The sequence below is a fragment of the Furipterus horrens genome, unplaced genomic scaffold, assembly GCF_987537825.1.
Source record: "Furipterus horrens unplaced genomic scaffold, mFurHor1.1.pri manual_scaffold_7, whole genome shotgun sequence".
Taxonomy (NCBI): domain Eukaryota; kingdom Metazoa; phylum Chordata; class Mammalia; order Chiroptera; family Furipteridae; genus Furipterus; species Furipterus horrens.
In genome coordinates this window covers 58,980,922-59,000,722 of record NW_028327177.1, presented here as the reverse complement: position 1 = coordinate 59,000,722, position 19,801 = coordinate 58,980,922, and the positions used below count along the sequence as shown (strand labels likewise).

Here is a 19,801-nt window from a genome sequence, read left to right as displayed (position 1 = left end):
GGGTGACATTTGGAAATATCTGAAGATATTGCGGATTGTCACAATGGGAGATAAATGGGAAGCTACTGGCATTTAGTGGGTACAGGCTGGGGATACTGCTAAATATCCTACAATATACAAAACAGCTCTCCACAAGAATTTTCTGGTCCAAAATATCAAGTGTCAAAACTTTAAAACTGATCTAATTTAGGCCTTACTCCAGGGTATGGTCCTTAATACCTCTGCCTGAGGGATTAACGATGTGTGGAGGCCCTCCACTCTGCCATCTATGACTTTAATCATTACTTGACTTCTTATCTGTCTGCTGAGTTGCTCTCTGGTGAGTCTAAAATAGTCATGCTCTGAGCTGTTTTTTGATGGGAGGATTTTTAGTTCATATTATTTTATCAGTGTAAACCTTTACTCTTTTGAGCATTGAACTTAACTGTGGAATCTCTAACAGTACATTGCATTTTTTATTATGATGTATATTTGATAATGTTTGTCTGACTTTGTTAAATATTAGAGGCATAAATTCAAAAGATAATCTGATTACACAAAACATTACATATACTGGCCATGTGCACAAAAAATTACCTATTTGATTAAGAATTAACTTATACATATGGATGTGAATATTGCTGTTGGCATGGAAACCTGACCCTTAGCATTACATTTCACTAACATTTTATATTTTCACCCATACTATAATGTGTTGTGTTTAACAACAGCACATTATAATCACAGAGCCAATGTATAAACAATTAATAAAATAAAAGGCTGAAGACAAAAATTTCTAACCTTCCCAAAGGAGTTTTAGAACAAGGTACTATGGATGAAATACACTGCGCTCCTTGAATCAGAGTATATCGAGGTCCATTATGAGCATATTTTTTCTCAAGCTCCACATGGCCTTGTTGTCTTCTATCTCAGCACCTGCTTTACCCCATCTGCACCTTGTGACCCATATATCAGTCTTTCCTCCCTTCTAAATCCACACCCAGCACTCAACTAAAAAGCAAATAGTACAAAGTATTGTTTTTATCAGCACGCTGCTTTTCTAATATACAGGCAAGTTCTCTTTCTCTTCCCCTCTCTTCTTTTTTTATTATGTAATACACAATTAAAGTTATTATCCTCACTCTAGAATAATTATACTTCCTCACATGGCTTCGAATCTACTACCTTACCTAGTATAAAACACAAGTGCTCTGAGGAATTAGACAATTAAGGCAATCTGATTTGAATAGTGGAGATAATATAAGTAGGCCAAATTTTTGGCATAAACAATATGCAGGTGATGTCTAAATACTAAATTATTTATTGCATTAATTTGACTTTGGTGTCTTTACCATGGTGCTTTTTTCTTTTCTGAAAAGACTACAGAGTTGTATATGCACTTGATTTTCCATGGGTATTCAAAATTGTTCCTTTTTTGTTGTTTGCTCAATTAGGGAAAATAAGTCATTTAATTTGTTTTGCTCAATATAAAATAAAAGTATCAATAGTACTCAGTTTCTACTTGATGATTAGAATAATGGCTAAGCTTATCAAGGCTAGAAATATGGATGGTGATTTGAATATTTATAATCCATAACTAAATGTTAGAAGAAACAGAATTAGCTATATTAAAATAGACATAAATAGCATAAGAAGAGTAATATTTGAAACCCAGTAAATAGGTAACAAAACTAATTTGAAAAAAAATACTTTCTTGGTGCTTATCATTTTCATGCCATCCCCTGTTACATGGCTGGCTGCAAAAAAGATCCTTTTAACTATCAGAATAATATGTAATTCTTTAACTTGCCATTCATTTTAACCATAAAACTGTGTGTATTTAAATAAATCATGAATCAGTAATTTTGTTATAATGAAAAATATGGCATTTTATAACTAAATATCTTGAATATCTAACTGCTGCTTGTTTTACTATTAACCACATTATGCTTTAATTTTAAATGAAACAAAACATCTGTTTTCTCAAAAAGATTACAAAATTAGTACTTTCAGGGTACATATTTATTTTCCAATTACTTTTATTGATCTCACAGGCAGAATAGTATCTTGATCTCTTTATTACAATCAACAACACTAAAAATCTACAATTCTGTTGTCAATATCAATAACTACTAAAAATCAAGGACGCAATTTACAACTATCTACAATTAAGGAAAATGGATTCCAAAGGTATATAACTGCAATGACAATAAAATAGTATTTATGCATTAAGACACAAATAGCCAACATGAATTTAGTACCTCGGCTATATTTCTAATTGTGATAGTTATACAAATTTGGGAAACTAAGGAGCACATCAGCCAGTCAACAACAAAACATATAAAAGTGCCTATTTTGCTAATAGTACATGTTCAGCTCTTCAGCTTGACATTGTGTGATAGTGTCATACCTTCCAAAGCATCAGAAATCAATACTACAAGTGCTTCAAGCTTTTCTACAGATGAATTATTTGATAAAGATGCCATTTCAAAACTGATGTCATTAATGTTTATCTTCATTTGAAACATTTCAGAAACTTTGCTGAACCTAAAGAACACCCAATCTCAGACTACTGGATGAACAGCGACATCTAGTGGGCATGATATCCCTAAACAAACATTTTAAAAGTACAATATAATCTAAAACAAGTGAAATGGCCACGATGCATCATCTTTAATATTGACAAAGGAATATTTCCAGTGAAACTGTATCAGAAAATTATATACACTTCCTAGTAGATTTTCTCTGATTCAATAATGATATGAATTTAAAGAGAAGCCAGCACTGGGCTTCTAATCTTTCTTCTTAATGAACAACCCTTACATAACTAAATATCCTTTGTAGGTTTTTATAAATATCCCATTTTGATTTCTTCATATCTGAGTTCCTGCTTCTAACAGGGTAACAAATAACACTATGAACTACTGACTATTCAGTTTTGTGGATCTTTTATGGACACATGAATTGGAATGTTCCAGCAACAAATTTCACTTTATACAACAGTGCACTGAGGTGCAAAATTAAGACATGATAAAACTTCCAGTCTATTAGTGATTGTTGGATTGAGTTTACATTGGAAATGTTATTAATTTTATGTAAACAGAGAACATCTAGTTCATCAAGCTTTTTTTGAAATAAATGTATCATGAAATGAAATTATGGAACACTTTGACCATCAAAAAAAATCATTGTTTCCTAGGTATGACTGATTCCTATTAATGGAAAATTCAGTCCAGTCTTTGGCTATTTCACACAGCCAATCTGAGGCAGGCCAGGCAAGCTTATGTTGTTCACTGGAAATTTAGCTCCTTATTCTCTACATATTTTCTGCCAAAGACTGGAAATTGCTCCTAAGGCCTTTCTGCCTAGCTCTAGAAAAACTCTGTCATCCTGTCAGCATGAAAAAATTTTTTCTGAGCCCAACTGCATGCTCAATGGTTGTTCATGGGACACACTGCGATCATCCCTTCCCCATGGAGGCACACCCCAAAATGCCTAGACATTATGAATGAATATTGGTGAACATCACTATCTAGCCATTTATTTCATCTCCCCTAAATTAACTGCCGAGGACTAGACTAGACCTTACTCTTCCTCTATAACCTTCTAAAGCTTTGTTGATGACCATAAACAGATGCAAGGCCTAGACAACAGTTTTGGGCTTAACACACAAGCCTCTGAAATGTAGAATGGGCATATTTAGTACTCCCAGACCTTCAAAGCTCACTACCCAGCCACATGTCATGCTAGTGATTAGCTGGGACATTCGCCAAATGCCACTTGTATACATAAAGGAGGCTGTAGAGGTCAAGTTCCCAGTGACTGGGCACAACAGTTCACAGGCACCATCAAACTGGGGAACCATGAAAAGAAAGGAACGATTTTCATATCACTCTAAGTTTTCATGTAAATGCTAGGCAGACATGTTCCAGTGGGCATCTTTCACCCAAGTATATAAGTAGTTCATCTTATTAAATCAATGCATGTGATTTATATGTATTTAAAGTTAACACTAAAGTCAAATGTAAATATCAAGCCTGGGGTTTTCTCCTGCCCACTCTGCCTAGTAACTCCTTAGTCTTATTTTCCCAAGGTTCTCAACTGCAGGAGGATGTGTGGGCAGTGGGCACAGGTCATCACCATAATGATTAGTAAAGGGCCAGGCAGCCCTGAGTGGTTCTGCAGGCTCCCAGAAGTTGCATTCTGCTGCTCTGCACTATAGAGCATAGACTTCATTCTCCCTTTCTCTTTCTCCCTTTGCCTCCCTTTGCCTCCCTTATTTCTGCCTGAAGCTAGCAGTGTGAGCACAAAGCACTGCTGTGCTCTGCTGCTCTGTGAACCCCTGCTGTGTAACAAAGATGACATCTGAATCCCAGAGAGAAATACTGCTACATATCTAGAGAGTCTCAGATAAAGGACTAGGGGCAATCTCATGTTATTATTACTGCCTGTTTATAATAATAATTTCCCCCTGCAAAAAACATTCAGAACTTGAACTGGCAATTTGACTTCAAGGACTATTCTCAACCTATCAGCTTTTACATAACTTAACCTTGCATGTGTTTTAAGGATAGATTAATTCAGTTTGGAAAATCAGTAGTCTCAACATTACCAGCCCACGGGGGGGAAAAAAAAATTTCATTGCCTCCTCTCCTCACATAAACTACCCAAAGAATAAAGTAAAATATGCTTTTTACTGTTGCCCAGGGTCATTCTTCCCTGAGCCAGTCAGAGTGGACAAGGTCAAGCTAAATGGTAGGGTGAGTTGCCACCACTGGATCCCTGCAAGTCTAGAAATAATTTGGTCTGGGTTTAAGTGCTAATATCATGCTTCCAAGTCTCTTTCTGAACAGCATAAAAACAAAATATCCCATTCCTGCAAGCAAACCAACCACAAGGGTGCTGCCAAGGACCTTGGGGGCCCTTTTCTTGGCCACCCGGAGTGCTGTCGGCAGTACCGCAGAAATTAATATATTGTTGACATGCCCTAAAACCTTATTAAATGTTTTTCTCTTCAAGACACGCTCATAGTATGTTTCTAAGTTGGGTCGCCTTCCATTTCCCCAGTTTCTCCTTGCAAACCCTAGGAACTTCAGTCGATGCAATGTGACAGCAAGCGAGACATCTGCCAGGGTGAAGAACTCTCCACAGAGCCAAGGTTGGTGGCCCTCTTCTAATAAGAGAAAGGGACACAGAATTAGGGCAAGTGCAGCACAGACAGACTCAAGCTGGTATCTTTCATCTCAGTTTTGAGGGCAAGTGTGAGTATAGCAGAAGATGAAGGCCATGGTACATTTTCTTAACAACAATACTCAGTGAGTAACTTTATGCTAAAAACAAAATCCATGAAAATGTATCCCAAGCTAAGGGAAACTTGACATCTGCCAGCCACCTGGGTTCCTAAGTGAAACCGGGGTCACTTGAGCTCAAAGCCTGTCTATCATTTTGTAAGCGGTTCTGAAAAGCTGAGAGCCTCCAAGCCAGAGGAGTTAATGGGTATTTTCTTCTGGTTTCATAAAACAACAGGTGAGCTTTAGGAATATCTATAAAGTTGGGCCTGAAATGTCACTCAGTGAGTGCTGCTCTTAGCTACTTGTTAAAAGCATAGCAGAACCCATTATAAAGCAATGATCTTCAACTTTGTTGTCAGTTGGAAGAGTTAAAGGGGAAGTGGTCACATGCTTGCACCTGGGCCCTGGCTGCATCATGAAGTCAGGTTCACAGGTACCAGGCATGGTACTCAGCAGCCAGCCTGCACATCTACAGTGTGCTGGCCTATTTTATACTCAACTGCAGATTAGAAGTTGTCTCCTTGCCTAAGGAAAAAATCAGAGGGAGCATTCAAGTAATTACTCAGGTTATTCTACCAAACTAACTACTGTAATTACAAAATTGTGAAATAGACAAGGTTGGAATTTCTCTACCATAATTTAAATTGTGCAGAAAAATTCTTCAGCAGTCATATTTCACAGAGATGCAGACTGACTTGCAATTAGAGACCTGAGTTTTGCTGAACTCAATGTTATTGTTGTTATTCTAATTAAAACTGCTCATGAAAACAATTACAGAACATTTTTATTGAAATTTAAGACTGTTCCTATAACTACTCTAGGAAAAGAGAAAAAGAATACAAATGAGAACCTACCTGGAGTTTCTTCATTTCTTCTTTGTAACTCAGTTTCAACCTGATCCAAGACTTTCTCCAACTCATCAAGAATTTTCTTCAAATATTTGACATTGTCATGGTCAAGCAGCTTTGACTAATTTTAAAAAAATAACTGAATAGATTAGAGCAAAGTAGATATAAACTATTGCAATGTTGGAAACTGTTTATTCTAGACAATGAGAAGAATTAGAATAACTTTGTTAAAGCAAAAACAAAATTGGGGGGAAATGCGCCCGCTGGGAAAATACCCCGGACCAGATCCACCACTCAATGGCCACTCCTGGGGGACTATGTGACCAGAGAGGTTGAAGACCATGGGGCACAAAGAGACTCCTCTTGACCCAACTCAAGAATGGAATTTCAGCAGGCTTCACCGGATGAATAACTTGAATCACGGAAGGCTCAGGGGCAAGGGAGAAATCTGAATGCAGTGAGATAGAGTGGAAAGTAAGGCGTGCTGTGTGTGCACACTTTGGTTTCTTCTGAGAACCTCACTAGCTAAGATAAGATAAAGGAAGATGGGAAACCGAGAGAAGGTGGAGGCGTTGATGCTTACTACATCTTTACTGTAGGAGAAGATGGCTCAGTAACTGATGAAGCACAGCCCTGCCCCTTAGGAGGCAAACAGCCACAGACAGAGGTCAGCCTAAGCCTGAATGTGGCAGAGTACCCAAAATGACAGAGTCCTCAAATATTTTATTGTTTGCTTTTACACTTTACAACCTTCCTTGGCAACCAGCATGTACAATAGTATCTGCTTTTTAAGTAATTGTCATTGTTTGGATATCAAACATAATAAAGAAAAATTCTTAAAGCACAGCATAAGTCAAAGGTGTTTTGTGTACTGGTGACTTGTGATATTTAATAGCAGATGTTCTAGAAATAGTGATACTTTACAATAGATAAAACATTTAGTACAAACAGTGGATGTCAGTGAGGACAGACTGGTTTACTTACTTTAAGTCGCTTCTGTTTTGCGATATATGCCTCTTGTAAATCTGGGTTTTCTTCAGCAAGTTTCTTCAGTTCAGACTCTGTGTTACCAATTTGACCTGATAATAAAATCATTTTTGAAATAGAAAATTATTTCCTCCCTTCTATGTAAGAAATAAGGAGAAGCTCAATGATAAGAGCATGAGCTCAGGATTCATGTCTTGCCTCTGCCTCAGGCTTACCCTCTCTGTGCCTCAATTTCCTCACCTTTAACATGCTACTCAGGGTAGGGTCTGATGGGAGCACCATGGAAAGCACTTAGGACAAGTCCGAGCACATCATCAGTGCTTGGTGCAGGGTTCTAGGTCTACCTTTCAATACCATTCAAGGTTTCTGTGAGGAACTTCTACATGAAAAAAAGGGAAAATCCCTATTTTAAAAAAGTATATAAACTCTAGGAAATAGAATTATACCCATCAGAGTACTTTTTTCAAATCATATAAGAGAACTTATGAAGAAAAGGAAGGGGAGTAAAAAGAAGATGAGAAGAATTCAGAAGAGAGAGGAAAAAACAGTGGAGAAAGACGGGAAGGAAAGGGCAAGGAGATGAGCAAGGAGGAGAAGTATCAAAAAGCAAGAAAAATAATATAAGAGAATGATGAAAGTGAGGCATGTTTTTTGGAAAGAATGTAGTTTCTGGATTTAGAATATCTAGGTGTGAGCATTCCTAGTCAGACAGCCTCAGGGTTTGACTATAGCCATCATCCTCAACCTTCCTGTCCCCAATTACTGTACCACACAGCACTGCTTCTTCTGCTCCACACCTCATGTACCAACCCTAGTCTATCCTCAGTACAGAACAGGAGAGAGATGGATATGTCGACTCAAGCTCTATAGTTCTGCAATCACTGAATTTAGAGGTAGAGTAAAGGGTAGACAGCCTGTAGTTCAGCTCCCTCACGTAACAAACAAAAATGAAGGACCAGAAATGCAAACTCAGTTGCCTATATTCCCCACAGATCCCAGCTTTCCTAATTCCCAGTCTATCTGTCCATGAGAACACACTATAGTCTTTACTTTTCCACAGGCCACTCTTCTGAATTTTACCCAAACTTGGCCCTCAAAGTCAAGAACTGGGAAGTCAGGACCTATAAACAATAAATGCCCAGCTGAATAACTGAAGCACAGGTTAATCTGGTGGTGCATGGATTGATCTGTAACATGCACATCCACAGGAACAACTCTGAATTATCATGAGATATACAGGTCTCAAAATGAATTAAAAGAAATTTAAGACAGAATTCTGGGTCTTTAAGATGTTTACATACTGCGAATCCTTGTTGTTGCATAAGCTGGGATCATAGAGTCCACAGTTAGCTCAGGATGTAAAATGCAGCCATGTGTATAGGCATCCATTGGCAAGGAGTCGAGCAGTTCTCGGTAGTGTTGTACCCGTGGGTAATACATGCTTCCTTTATCAGGCATTAACCTGGGTGTTTTTTCTACAGTGCATACACAAACACATACACAAATATTGAAGGAAAAGTTACAAATGGAGTGTTACATCAAAAGCAAAAACAAAAACCCCAACTATCTCATTACTAACATCTTCGCTATTATATCAAACCATTTAAAAGATATTTCCCCAGCCCAGACATTCAAAACTTGAAATGGCCTGACATACCAGACCAGATCCCAAATCATGATCACACTGGTAGTCTTGTACTTCTCCACCTTACAAATTACTACCCAAACCTTGGGGTCTAGGTTATTTGTGCCAGTTCCTCCACAAAGCATTCTCTGACCTCTTACAACTACCAATATCTGACTGGGTCAGGTGTGACTTTCTCTGTACATGCAAAATACCTTGTATGTACTCCATTAGATCCCTCATTACCATAATTATGTGTATTTTTTTTGCCCCATGAATCTCTTCAGGGTCAGGAGCCTGTGGTTCAGGGTCTAGCATAGTTTTTTGTATATATGAAGCACTTGGTAAAGTTTATTAGGCCCTTGGTTAAATTTTGTTAAAAATAAAACTTCATTATTAAAAGATGTTCAGAGACTACCCTTTCCTAGGTTCCAATTAATACCAAGAGTAACCATGTTGATGCTATGTGAATGTGAAATGACAATCTTAATAGAATTTCTAATATTTTTACCTCTGGAAAGTGGGTTCTACATAAATTCTCATTTGCTGGTTAGAAACTAGACTATTGGCTCCTTGAGGGCAGGGACCATGTTTTCTATTGCATCCTTGGTACCTAGTACAAATATTTGGCTCATAGTAGGTGTACAGTGTATTTTAGTTAATTAATTAATATATTCCCAAATTTCTAGTTATTATAGAATATAAGAGGCCCATGTATTCGGTTTCACTTGCCATGATTTCAACCATCCACATTCAACCATGGTCCAAAACATTAAAAGAAAAGTTCCAGAAATAAATAATTCATAAGTTTTAAATTGTATACCATTCTGAGTAGCATGATTAAATCTTATGCTGTCCCCTCCTGTTAGCCAGGTAGTATCAATGTTGGTTATTAAATCAACTGTCACAGCATCACAGTACTTATGTTCAAGTCACCCTTATTTTACTTCATAAAGGTCCCAAAGCCATTCACATAACTTTTACTACAGTGTATTATTATAATTATTCTATTTTATTGTTGTGTTTAATCTCTTTCTGTGCCTAATTTATAAATTAAACTTTATCATAGATATGTATGTATAGGAAAAAAAACATAGTGTATAGGGTTTGGTACTATCCACAGTTTCAGGCATCCTCTGGGGGTATTGTATCTATCTCTCAAGGAAAAGGGGGACTAGTGTATTTGAGCTGGAGAAACTCTATAGTATGAGGACACTGATATATAGAAGCCAGGAAAGTCTCCCAAGATCCCACAGCTAATTAGAGGCAAAACAAGAACTAAAGTCATCTAACTCCTAATGCAGTGCTCTGTTTTATTACATCATTGTAACACCTTCAAATGGCTTACTTTTCAGAGACTATCCAAGAATAATAAAGATGAATCACATGACCCAAAGGCCAGGGCACTTGCCACTTCTGACTCTCAAACTGTCCTGAAAAATGCCAACTAGCTTATTCCAACAAGTGAAAAGAACAGCCTCAACTTTATTGATTTATTTCTTAGTTTTGGTTATCTATTTAATTTAAAATCCTTCTGAGCATCACTCACTCATTCTCACTCATTCATAAGTTTTGACAATTCAGAATTGGTTGCAGAGCATTTCAGGCAAGATTTCATAATGCCAGACAAAGTAGAACAAGCTTTTGAAGCCAATAGGCTATTTCTGACTTTCTAAGAAAATATAAGATGGATTACTCTTTAAACATGCTAGGAAATCCAGTTCTGAAAGCTGCATTATAATCATCAAGAATGGAGTTTCAGCTACACACTGTTTGTCAAAAGTGGATTCACCCAACTACAGAACACTTCCTTGCTGACCTTTCAAGATCTCAGCATATCACCAGGATGTCAATCAATGCTTAGTAAATGCTTCCCACTTCCAAGAGGTCAGCATGCTGGAGAACTAATCGTCGGCAGCCGTCCGTCTCGAGAGACGATGGTGTAGCTTCTTAAGAGTCTATCTGCACCACCGAGAATGGCTGTGCATTCCGACTCGGGAGTGACACGGTATCTGTCTCCTCCCGTGTTGAATCGACATCTTGCGATGACGCTGGAGTGTCCTCTCCAGTGAAGCTGAAGCTACAGAGCCTGGGCAGGGTGATATGGAGGGTCTGCTGTTGCCCATGCAGCAGACCCCCCCTCTCTTCGCAGTTGAAGGGTCCAAGGGAAAGACGGAGTCAATACAGCTTGGCTTCAGGTGCGCTGCAGGAGTTGCCGGTGTTGACTACAACGTCAAACCGCCTTAGGGACTCCGGCTCCAGATTTTCTGTCGGGGTTTACTCCCCTAGCCTTCCCCTGAAGAGGTATGCCGCAAGGCAGCGGAGGTTTTTTGGAGTCAAGAGTTTTCCTTCTCTGATGTACCCTGACTGGAAGATCGAACCAGCGACACTTAGCTCGCAGGCCGACGCTCAATCCACTGAGCCAAACCAGCCAGGGAGAACTAATAAGGTCTTTGAAATTTAAAAGAGTACTTAACCTTTTTTGTGCCACCATCCTCTTCTCAGAATATTGTTTTTAAATGCATAAAATACAAAGATAGGATTGCATAGAAAATTGATTATACTGAAATGTAATTATGAAAGTAATTTTAAATAATAAAATACTAGTATGGGTGCCTATTTGTTAATACATTAACAACATCTAGCAGCAGGTCTACCGTAATTTCAAAATAATATGAACATAAATGATATTTTAAAATATCTGCAATAACTTGATATGCTGTTATGAACACATCTGTGATTTCTATGGTACACAGACAGTCCTGATATTGCTGTGAATTGTTCCTACATTAGAAATGAAAGGAAATAATAAATTTCATTTTTTTCCTTTACATTCCAGTCAAAGGCTTGGTCAAAAAAAAAAAACCTCTATTAACGACTGGTCTTATTAGTTTTATGCAAAGAAACTTATGTCATTACTTAACTTCTTTAGAATGCCAAACTCTGGAGGGATCAGATAGGGAGAAAAATATACAGTGTGAAGGAAAATCTTTGTCCTTCTAATATTCACTGAACTTGCATTTCCATTCTTTATATTTTCATTTTTCCCCCACTAAAAATTTTTTTATTTGTTTTTCCATTACAGTTGTCCAACTTTTTTCCCCCTTTTGCTTTGCTGCTCCCTGCCCCCTCTTCTCCCACATTCAGTCCCCACCCAGTTGTCCATGTCCGTGGGTCATTTATACATGTTCTTTGACTAGATCCTTCCCCTTCTTACCCCCTTCTCTCCCTCCTGGCTCCCCACTTGTTACTGTTAGTTTATTTCTTGTTTACATACCTCTTGTTCAATTTTGTTCATTTGTTTGTGTTGTTCATTACTTTCCTGTAATAGGTGATAGCATAAGGTATTTTTCTTTTGTTGCCTGGCTCATTTATCTAAGCTTAATTCTCTCTAGTTCCATCCATGTTGTTGCACATGGTAGAAGTTCCTTCTTTCTTTCTGCTACATAGTACTCTATTGTGTAAATGTACCCCAGTTTTTTGATCCACTCATCTACAGATGGGCACTTAGGTTGGTTCCAGGGGAAATAATAAATTTCTATTGGAAATAAGAAAAAATAAGAAATAATTTTTCCCCATTGGAGATCTCAGATCTCCTGATTCTATTCATAGATCACTAAGGGCAAAGTGTGGTATGAGAAGCCCTGAGCTCCCCAAGACACTCTTGGAAGCTTCACAACATCAAAGTTATTTTTATAGTAATCCTAAGAGGTTAATTGCTTTTTCACTCTTCTCTCTCAAATATACAAGGTGTTGTCCAGAGGCTCCATGACATGTGCTGACTTCATCATTCTGACAGTTCATAGCAGGTGTGCTTGTGTGTTCTTGTGTTTTAAGCTTTTCTCTGCTTTAATTTCCAATATGGTAGATATTCATAGATGTGGCCCACATAAACAAATGCTCTCAGGTATCCTCAATAATTTTTAACACAAAGGGATCCCGAAACCAAAAAGTTTAAGAACCACTGCTTTAGGAATCTAAGAACCTCAGGTTAAGACCATAAATGGTCCAGCATTTAAAAATGTTTCCCAAATGGTTAAATTTGTGGCCACTGGCTCTGGCTACCTTTCAGTGCCAGGACTGAGGCTTGCATCCAAGAAAGCATGCCACTTCATCCTGGAAAGTGAAGAGAGCAGTAAAAATAAGTCTTGTTGCTTTCTGTGAAAGTTCCATGTGGCCAGGCCGGAATGCTTCCAAGGAGGACAAATGTTGAAATCCATGAAAATAATGTTCTTCTACGCAGTACAACATTGCTATGTAACTGTACTATCTCACTAAATGCTGTGTCAGAGCAGAAAACACTCAGGGATCCTGCATTCTCATCCATCTCAGCCTCTCCTGGAAGGTGTCCTGTCTAGTATCAAGTGTGCAATGTGCTGCCATCCTCCTTTCACCAGAGCACAGCAGTGCCCTCTGCCTCTGGAAACAGGTTTTCAAAACACAAATGGGAATTTCCTTTGAACTATATAGCTTCCCTCTCACTTCATCAAATTTTATATTTTCCAGTTCTTTCATCTTCATTTTAATACTATGAAAATTAATAAACAGAACCCTCATTTAAATGGAATCATGAGGCTAGAAGAAAAACCTCTCAAGCATGTCTCAATGCTGACTCCAACAGGAAGAGATGCACCTTTACCTCCAACAGGAAGTGACACTACTACCTCAGCTGGAGAAGGAAAGGTTCCTCTTTGCCCAATAATAGCTCAACCAATAGGATGCTGACAGAACTCAGTCAATGAGAAGTCACTGTACTGAGAACTTTCAATGTTCTCCAATGGAGTCTTCCTTTACAATAGCCTCTTTCGAGTCCATACAAAAGTGTTCCTCTTTTTTGTTTCTCTGAACTTGTGCATGGGGCACCATGAGACCATGTGTCCCAAATTGCAATTCTTTGTTGTTCCCAAGTAAATACATTATGCTGGAGAAATAGCTGGCTATTTGCTATAAGTCAATAATACTAAAATAAATAAATAAATAAATAAGAAAGAAAGAAAATATTTTCTTTGAGTTGTACTCAGCAGGAGTAGGAAAGTATAAAATAGAAGGCTTATAAGAACAGAACAGGGGATCAGAGGGCTTTTAAGAACTGGGCAATGAGAAGAGTTCCCAGCACAGTGGAATAGGGTTGCAGTAGCAGAAGCCACGATTAGTGACTAAGCTGGAAAAATAAGTAAGAATAAATAAATAAGTCAGTGGTGATGGAAATCAAGACTTCTGACTTGAGGTATGTTTACATGCCTCTCGGTCCAGGTGTTTAATGATCCAAGCAGTGAGCTGGACTCGCTGGTGTGGACAGTCTCTGACTGCTCAGGCCTCAGGATCTTAAAGACATCCTGTGACTTAAAAAGAATCTTGCTGAGGAAATCAAACAAAACTAAGTACAAATGGTGTTTAACCTTGATTGCTTTCTGAACAGTGCATCCGTTCCTTAGCCTTAAAAGAATAATTGATTGGATTTCTGTTTTTCTGTTTTTGAATCTATAGATGATATATAGACTTGTTTATCAGGAAGTGTTCTCTTCAGTTAATCCTTTAAGCTTCCTCTGTTGTAAGTTTCAAGTACATTATAATCATTCCCGGGATGTGCCTGTGAGCTCATTCCTGGACCCTCCCTGTTGATTAGCATATCTGCAAAATCCAATAAAAGAAAGGTGCTTGCACTGCTCAGTGCTGATCCTGCCTGAGCGAGCGGCAGCCCTCCAACGTCCCACATTCTGTCTGCTGGAATTACTTCCGTGCCCTCAACCACAAAGTACTATAACAACTCAGCATAAGACCTGACTTCCTAGAAGACTGGGTAGGGGACAAGACAGGTATTGTATTGCACCTAAAATTAAGCAGCAATTTAGAAACAAGCAGATACACAGAAAGCAGAATGAGATGATAAACAACAAGGAGAGAAAACAAAAGATGTTTTTTTAAAAATCAGAAAGAAACAATAAAAGCTTTCTGCAGTCATGTAATAGGGACAAACAGCTCTGTACATTCTCAAGTCCCTGTATTGCTAGTTAGAATAATAGTGGCCTTGTACCATTTTTAAAAATTACATTCAGTTCCACCAAGAGCAAAAACTAAAAAGGATCTAAGGGTTTAAAAGCATAAGCTTCCATTATTTTACTAAATAGACTACTCTAATTTCCTACATTCCCCTGTGATGGTAGATAAAAGATGCATTATTGTGCCTTTTAACAAGAAAGACTCACCCGGGTGTATTTAAATAACTTTCAGGTCTTTATTAGCTCAGTGAAAACAGATTAGATTTCATTTCTAACTGAATCTTTTTGTTGATTTTTAAATCCTATTTAGGTCACTTAGTGATGACATTAGTATATAAGATAATAGGTATCAAGTAACTGAACAAGACTGTACCCTTCAACTAATCATACCCCTGACCATTTGAATATATAATCATGGTAAACAAATTATGACCTGAAGTGAAATGTATGATTAAAAGCTAACTGTAACTCAAAACTCTTTTAACTTTGGTGCTAGGAAGATCAAATCTAAACACAGACAAAAATTACAAGGTGTCAAATTATACAAGTTCACTAAATGTACCCAGGATTTTCTGAGATGGCCAAATTTAGAGCATTATTTCCAAAAAGTGTATACCTCAAATGTTTAACTACTTTTTGTTTAGTTGATATTATATTTAAGACTTTTAACAATAACATCCATAACTGGGGGACAAAAACTCTTTTATCAGTTTGTTCTAATTGTTGGATACACATAATATAGAACTAGGACCTCTGCATTTTAATACCCACACCTATCCACAAATATTGGACAAATCACAGAGTAAAAAATAGTTACTTCTTAAAGCCACTTTTATTGGCACAAACATGAGTTTTAAATTCATTTTCTTTTCCTTACCATATACAATATTTTCTCCACCCTGGTTTAGAATCTTGAAGCTGATCTACAGTTTTAGTGATGGGCTAAAAGGCACACAAAGTTATTCAACTGTATATGTGAGCCTTATATGGATAGATATAAAATTATTTATTCTATGGAGCTTAATAGCAATTGGAAATTCCTTAAATAAATAAATAACTTAATTTTTTTAATGTTGTGGTGACTTCAGAATTAATGCTCTTGTTAAAATCTAAGGCAGTTTATTTTCAATATATAAATAAAATTCTATCTATAAAATTATATTTCCCAGTCAAACTTTTATGTGTTGCTTCAATATCATACCAGTGTTAAAGAACAAAATTCAACTGAGTAAATTTGAAGACCTAATTGTATTTATTATACTATTCATGAATTGGGCAGCATCCCATCCTGCAACTAGAACGGCTCTTGGAATGGTTGTATAAAATGGAAGGTTTTTATAGGAAGAAGGGTGGGCAAAGGAGCTACTTGCAAAAGAAAAGGAAGGATTATTTTGTGAGGTAATGGACCTGCAACGGTTTTCTCATGCAGATTACCTCTTCTTCCTTTGGAGGATGGACAGGGTCCATAAGACAGATTACCTTACTGGTGCTGGACCAGAAGATTCTAGACTAATTGCTTAATTAAAATTACATTTTCTGGTGAAGGTTGAGACTGCAATTAGGTCGCATATTAAGTATCATGGACTTTAGCACAAGTGTGGAGCCTATGATTTTCTCTTTAATACCACAATACTTTGATTATTTCCAAACCAAACACTATTTCCTAATATACTTTAATATATATAGACATAAGACAGGGACATAATCTTCAGAGAACTGTTACATATTAAATTACCAAAATTCACCGTTCACCATATTACATTCTTCTTTCCAGGTTACTACTGGCAGTAATACAGTGTATGTTCCAGCATTTTGTAGTTATTGCATGCCCACATTTTTTATTACTTAGTGGCCAAATTAAAGATCACCAAAAGAGATTATTAATAGTATAAGAAATATCTAGATTTTGAAATCAATATTATTAGTGTGTGTATTTATTTGTCATATCCATTGTTCCTGAGTTCTGCTAGTTTGCTTACTATCATACCTCATCTAGATTAATAAATTGCTTGCTTTACTAAAACTATTCCTCATTACATGCCCAGATAGGAAATGTTGTCATATACATGAAAAAAGTCTATAAAACTGAATAGTAATAATAGCACATGCAAAATGAAATTATTTTTGAAGATTAGTAAGTTTTAATGATTTGGATCTTTTAAATGGGGACCTTGTCCCAGTTAATACCCAATAAATGTCTATTGAAAGAATGAAGAGATTGCTTTTGGACAGCCCTTGGCTGGACAGTCAAAACAGAGTCCTTCTATGTTCTTCCTTTGACTCAACTTCTGACCTCAGAAATATCACTGATGTCTACACCAGTCTTTGATATAAGTGCTTTAATAAAAATAAAAACAATCAAACACAGCTATCCCTCAACTTTGATATTCACTTTCTTTAGCCAAGGCTTAGAAAGTATTGTTTTGGCAATCAAACTTCTTCCCTGAAATTAGAAGTTATTTAGTGGACTTATCCCATAAGGACATAAATATAGAAATACTGACTATGCAGGAAGGTTGAGAAAGGTTTGCAAATCAGCAAGCCATCATTTTAAATATAATCCCCAGCCGATAGACTAAATCAGGATAGCAAATAGTAACAGCGAAGGAGATACTAGTTCACTATATTGTGTTTTAGGTGAATGAATAAATTTAATTAAAGTCCCCTAGTGTAACCACAGGCAAATATATACCTCATGAAATCCATTCACTTATTTTAATTCTATTTGCCAACTTCTTCAGAGTTTCATCCATAATTGGACAAAATGCTACATATTCCAACCAGTTAAGAATGTAGCAGGTTATAATTCACTATGTTCTGGATAGAACCTACACTTTTATAACAATTTGAGATCACACTAACATTTTTGTTTTATTATTGGCTTTTACTGGTAATTTATTACCCAGTCATGTCTCCCATCCCTAATTAATGAAGATGATTTTTAAAAACAAAATTCACATACTACATTTACCCTTGTTAAACTTTATCTCACTTATTGTTCCATTAGAAACATTTCATAAGCTAGTCATCATGTTTCTATTGATTGAATTGTTCTTTAACTTTTATTTTAATTATATTTTATTGATTATATTATTACAGTTGTCCTGATTTTTCCCCTTTTGCCCCTCTCCACTCAACACCCCCCACTTCCTCAGGCTATCCCCCCACCATTGTTCATATTCATGAGTCATGTGTATAAGTTCTTTGGCTACTCCATTTCCTACATTGTACTTTACATCCCCATGGGTATTCTGTGACTACCTATTTGTAATTTTTTTAAGTATATTTTATTGATTATGTTGTTACAGTAGTCCCAATTTTTCCCCTTTGCTCCCCTCTTCCCATTACCCCCTTTGCCCCAGCAATCCCACCCCACTTAGTTCATGTCCATGGGTCATGCATATAAGTTCTTTGGCTTCACTCGTTCCTATATTATTCTTACCATCCCCCTGTCTATTTTGTACCTACGAATTATGCTTCTCAATCCCTGAACCATTTCCCCATTTCTTCCCATTCCCCCTCCCAGCTGATAACCCTCCAAATGATCCCTATACCTATGATTCTGTTACTGTTCTGGTTTGCTTAGTCGAATTTTGTTTTTATTTTTTAGATTCAGTTATTGATAGTTGTAAGTTTGTTGTCATTTTAGTGTTCATAGTTTTGATCATCTTTTTCTTTAATAAGTCCCTTTAACATTTCATATAATAAAGTCTTGGTGATAATGAACTTTTTTAGCTTTACCTTGTTTGGGAAGCACTTCATCTGTCCTTCTATTCTAAATGATAGCTGTGCTGGATAGAGTAATCTTGGTTGTAGGTCCTTGCTTTTCATCACATTGAACACCTCTTGCCAGTCCCTTCTTGCCTGCAAAGTTCCTTTTGAGAAATCAGCTGATAGTCTTATAGGCACCCCTTTGTAGGTAACTCTCTGCTTCTCTCTTGCTGATTTTAAGATTCTCTCTTTATCTTGAACTTTTGGCATTTTAATTATGATGTATCTTGGTGTTTTCCACTTTGGGTCTAGCTTGTTTGGGACTCTCTGTGCTTCCTGGACTTGTATGTCTATTTCCTTCGCCAAATTTGGGAAGTTTTCCTTCATTATTTTTTCACATAAGCTTTCAATTTCTTGCTCTCCTTCTTCTCCTTCTGGCACCCCTGTGATTTGGATGTTGGCACGTTTAAAGTTGTCCGAGAGGTTCCTAAGCCTCTCCTCATTTTTTTCAATTCTTGTTTCCTCATTTTGTACTGGTCGACTGTTTCTTCCTTCCCTTCACCATTGGTTTTGTGTGAATTTTCCTTCCTTTCACTTAGCATAGACTTCCTTTCACTTAGCATAGACTTCACTTCTTCCCTTATGCATTTGCCATACTCAAGCATATCTGCAAAGCCTGTGAGCATCTTTATCACCAGTATTTTGAATTTTGTATCTGTTAGGTTGGATATCGCCTCGTCTGTTAGGTTGGCTATCTCCTTGTTGCTTAGTTCTCCCACTGGAACCTTGATCCATACTTTTGGGCCATACTTCTCTGTCTCCTCATCTTAACAGGCTCTTGTGTTTGTCTGCCTCTATGTCTTAGGTAGAGCTGTCGCTCCTGTTACGTTTAAGGGGTGGAGCCTAGGGTATTTGTCAGTATAGGGCGACCCGTTTCACCACATTGTGGCACTGTATGTGGGGGAGGGGTCAAAGAGAAAACAATGCCACTTGCTCAGCACTCACCCCTTTTCCAGGTAGTTCTCCCACTTCTGTATGGGACTGGCACCTCTCTAGCTGTTGCCCTGGCCATCGGTCCCACAGTGGGTGAGTCTGCAGACATTCTAGGACCGTGGGGGCCCTTTCAACAAGTGGACTCTGCTAAAAGACCAGCATTTTCTGCCTCTGCCCCCACCCCTACTGGTTTGCACAGTCAGAAGCAATGAGGCTTGATTTTTCCTGGCGCTGGGACCGTGAGCTGCGTGGTCTGGTCAGGAGCTAGGAGAGCTCCCCAGGTGACCCTCCCGACCTTTTAAAGCATGTGACTGTGCTTTCCACTCACCTGTGGCTGCCGCAGCCACTGCACTGCGTCCTCTCCGCCCC

At 37.6% G+C, this 19,801-nt stretch overlaps 1 protein-coding gene across 2 annotated transcripts in view; it reads right to left on the bottom strand.

Moving 5' to 3' along the window:
* Positions 1 to 4,630: 4,630 nt before the first annotated feature.
* GDAP1 (ganglioside induced differentiation associated protein 1) overlaps positions 4,631 to 19,801 on the bottom strand; it is a 70,086-nt gene continuing 54,915 nt past the window's right edge. For both annotated transcript variants that reach the window (XM_090282885.1, XM_090282884.1), the window contains 4 exons: positions 8,407 to 8,580; positions 7,103 to 7,197; positions 6,125 to 6,239; positions 4,631 to 5,152 (listed from right to left, as the gene is read on the bottom strand). In XM_090282885.1, coding sequence (XP_090139011.1) covers positions 4,770 to 5,152; positions 6,125 to 6,239; positions 7,103 to 7,197; positions 8,407 to 8,563 — 750 coding nt within the window. In that variant the 5' untranslated portion in view covers positions 8,564 to 8,580 and the 3' untranslated portion in view covers positions 4,631 to 4,769. The remainder of the gene's footprint in view (positions 5,153 to 6,124; positions 6,240 to 7,102; positions 7,198 to 8,406; positions 8,581 to 19,801) is intronic.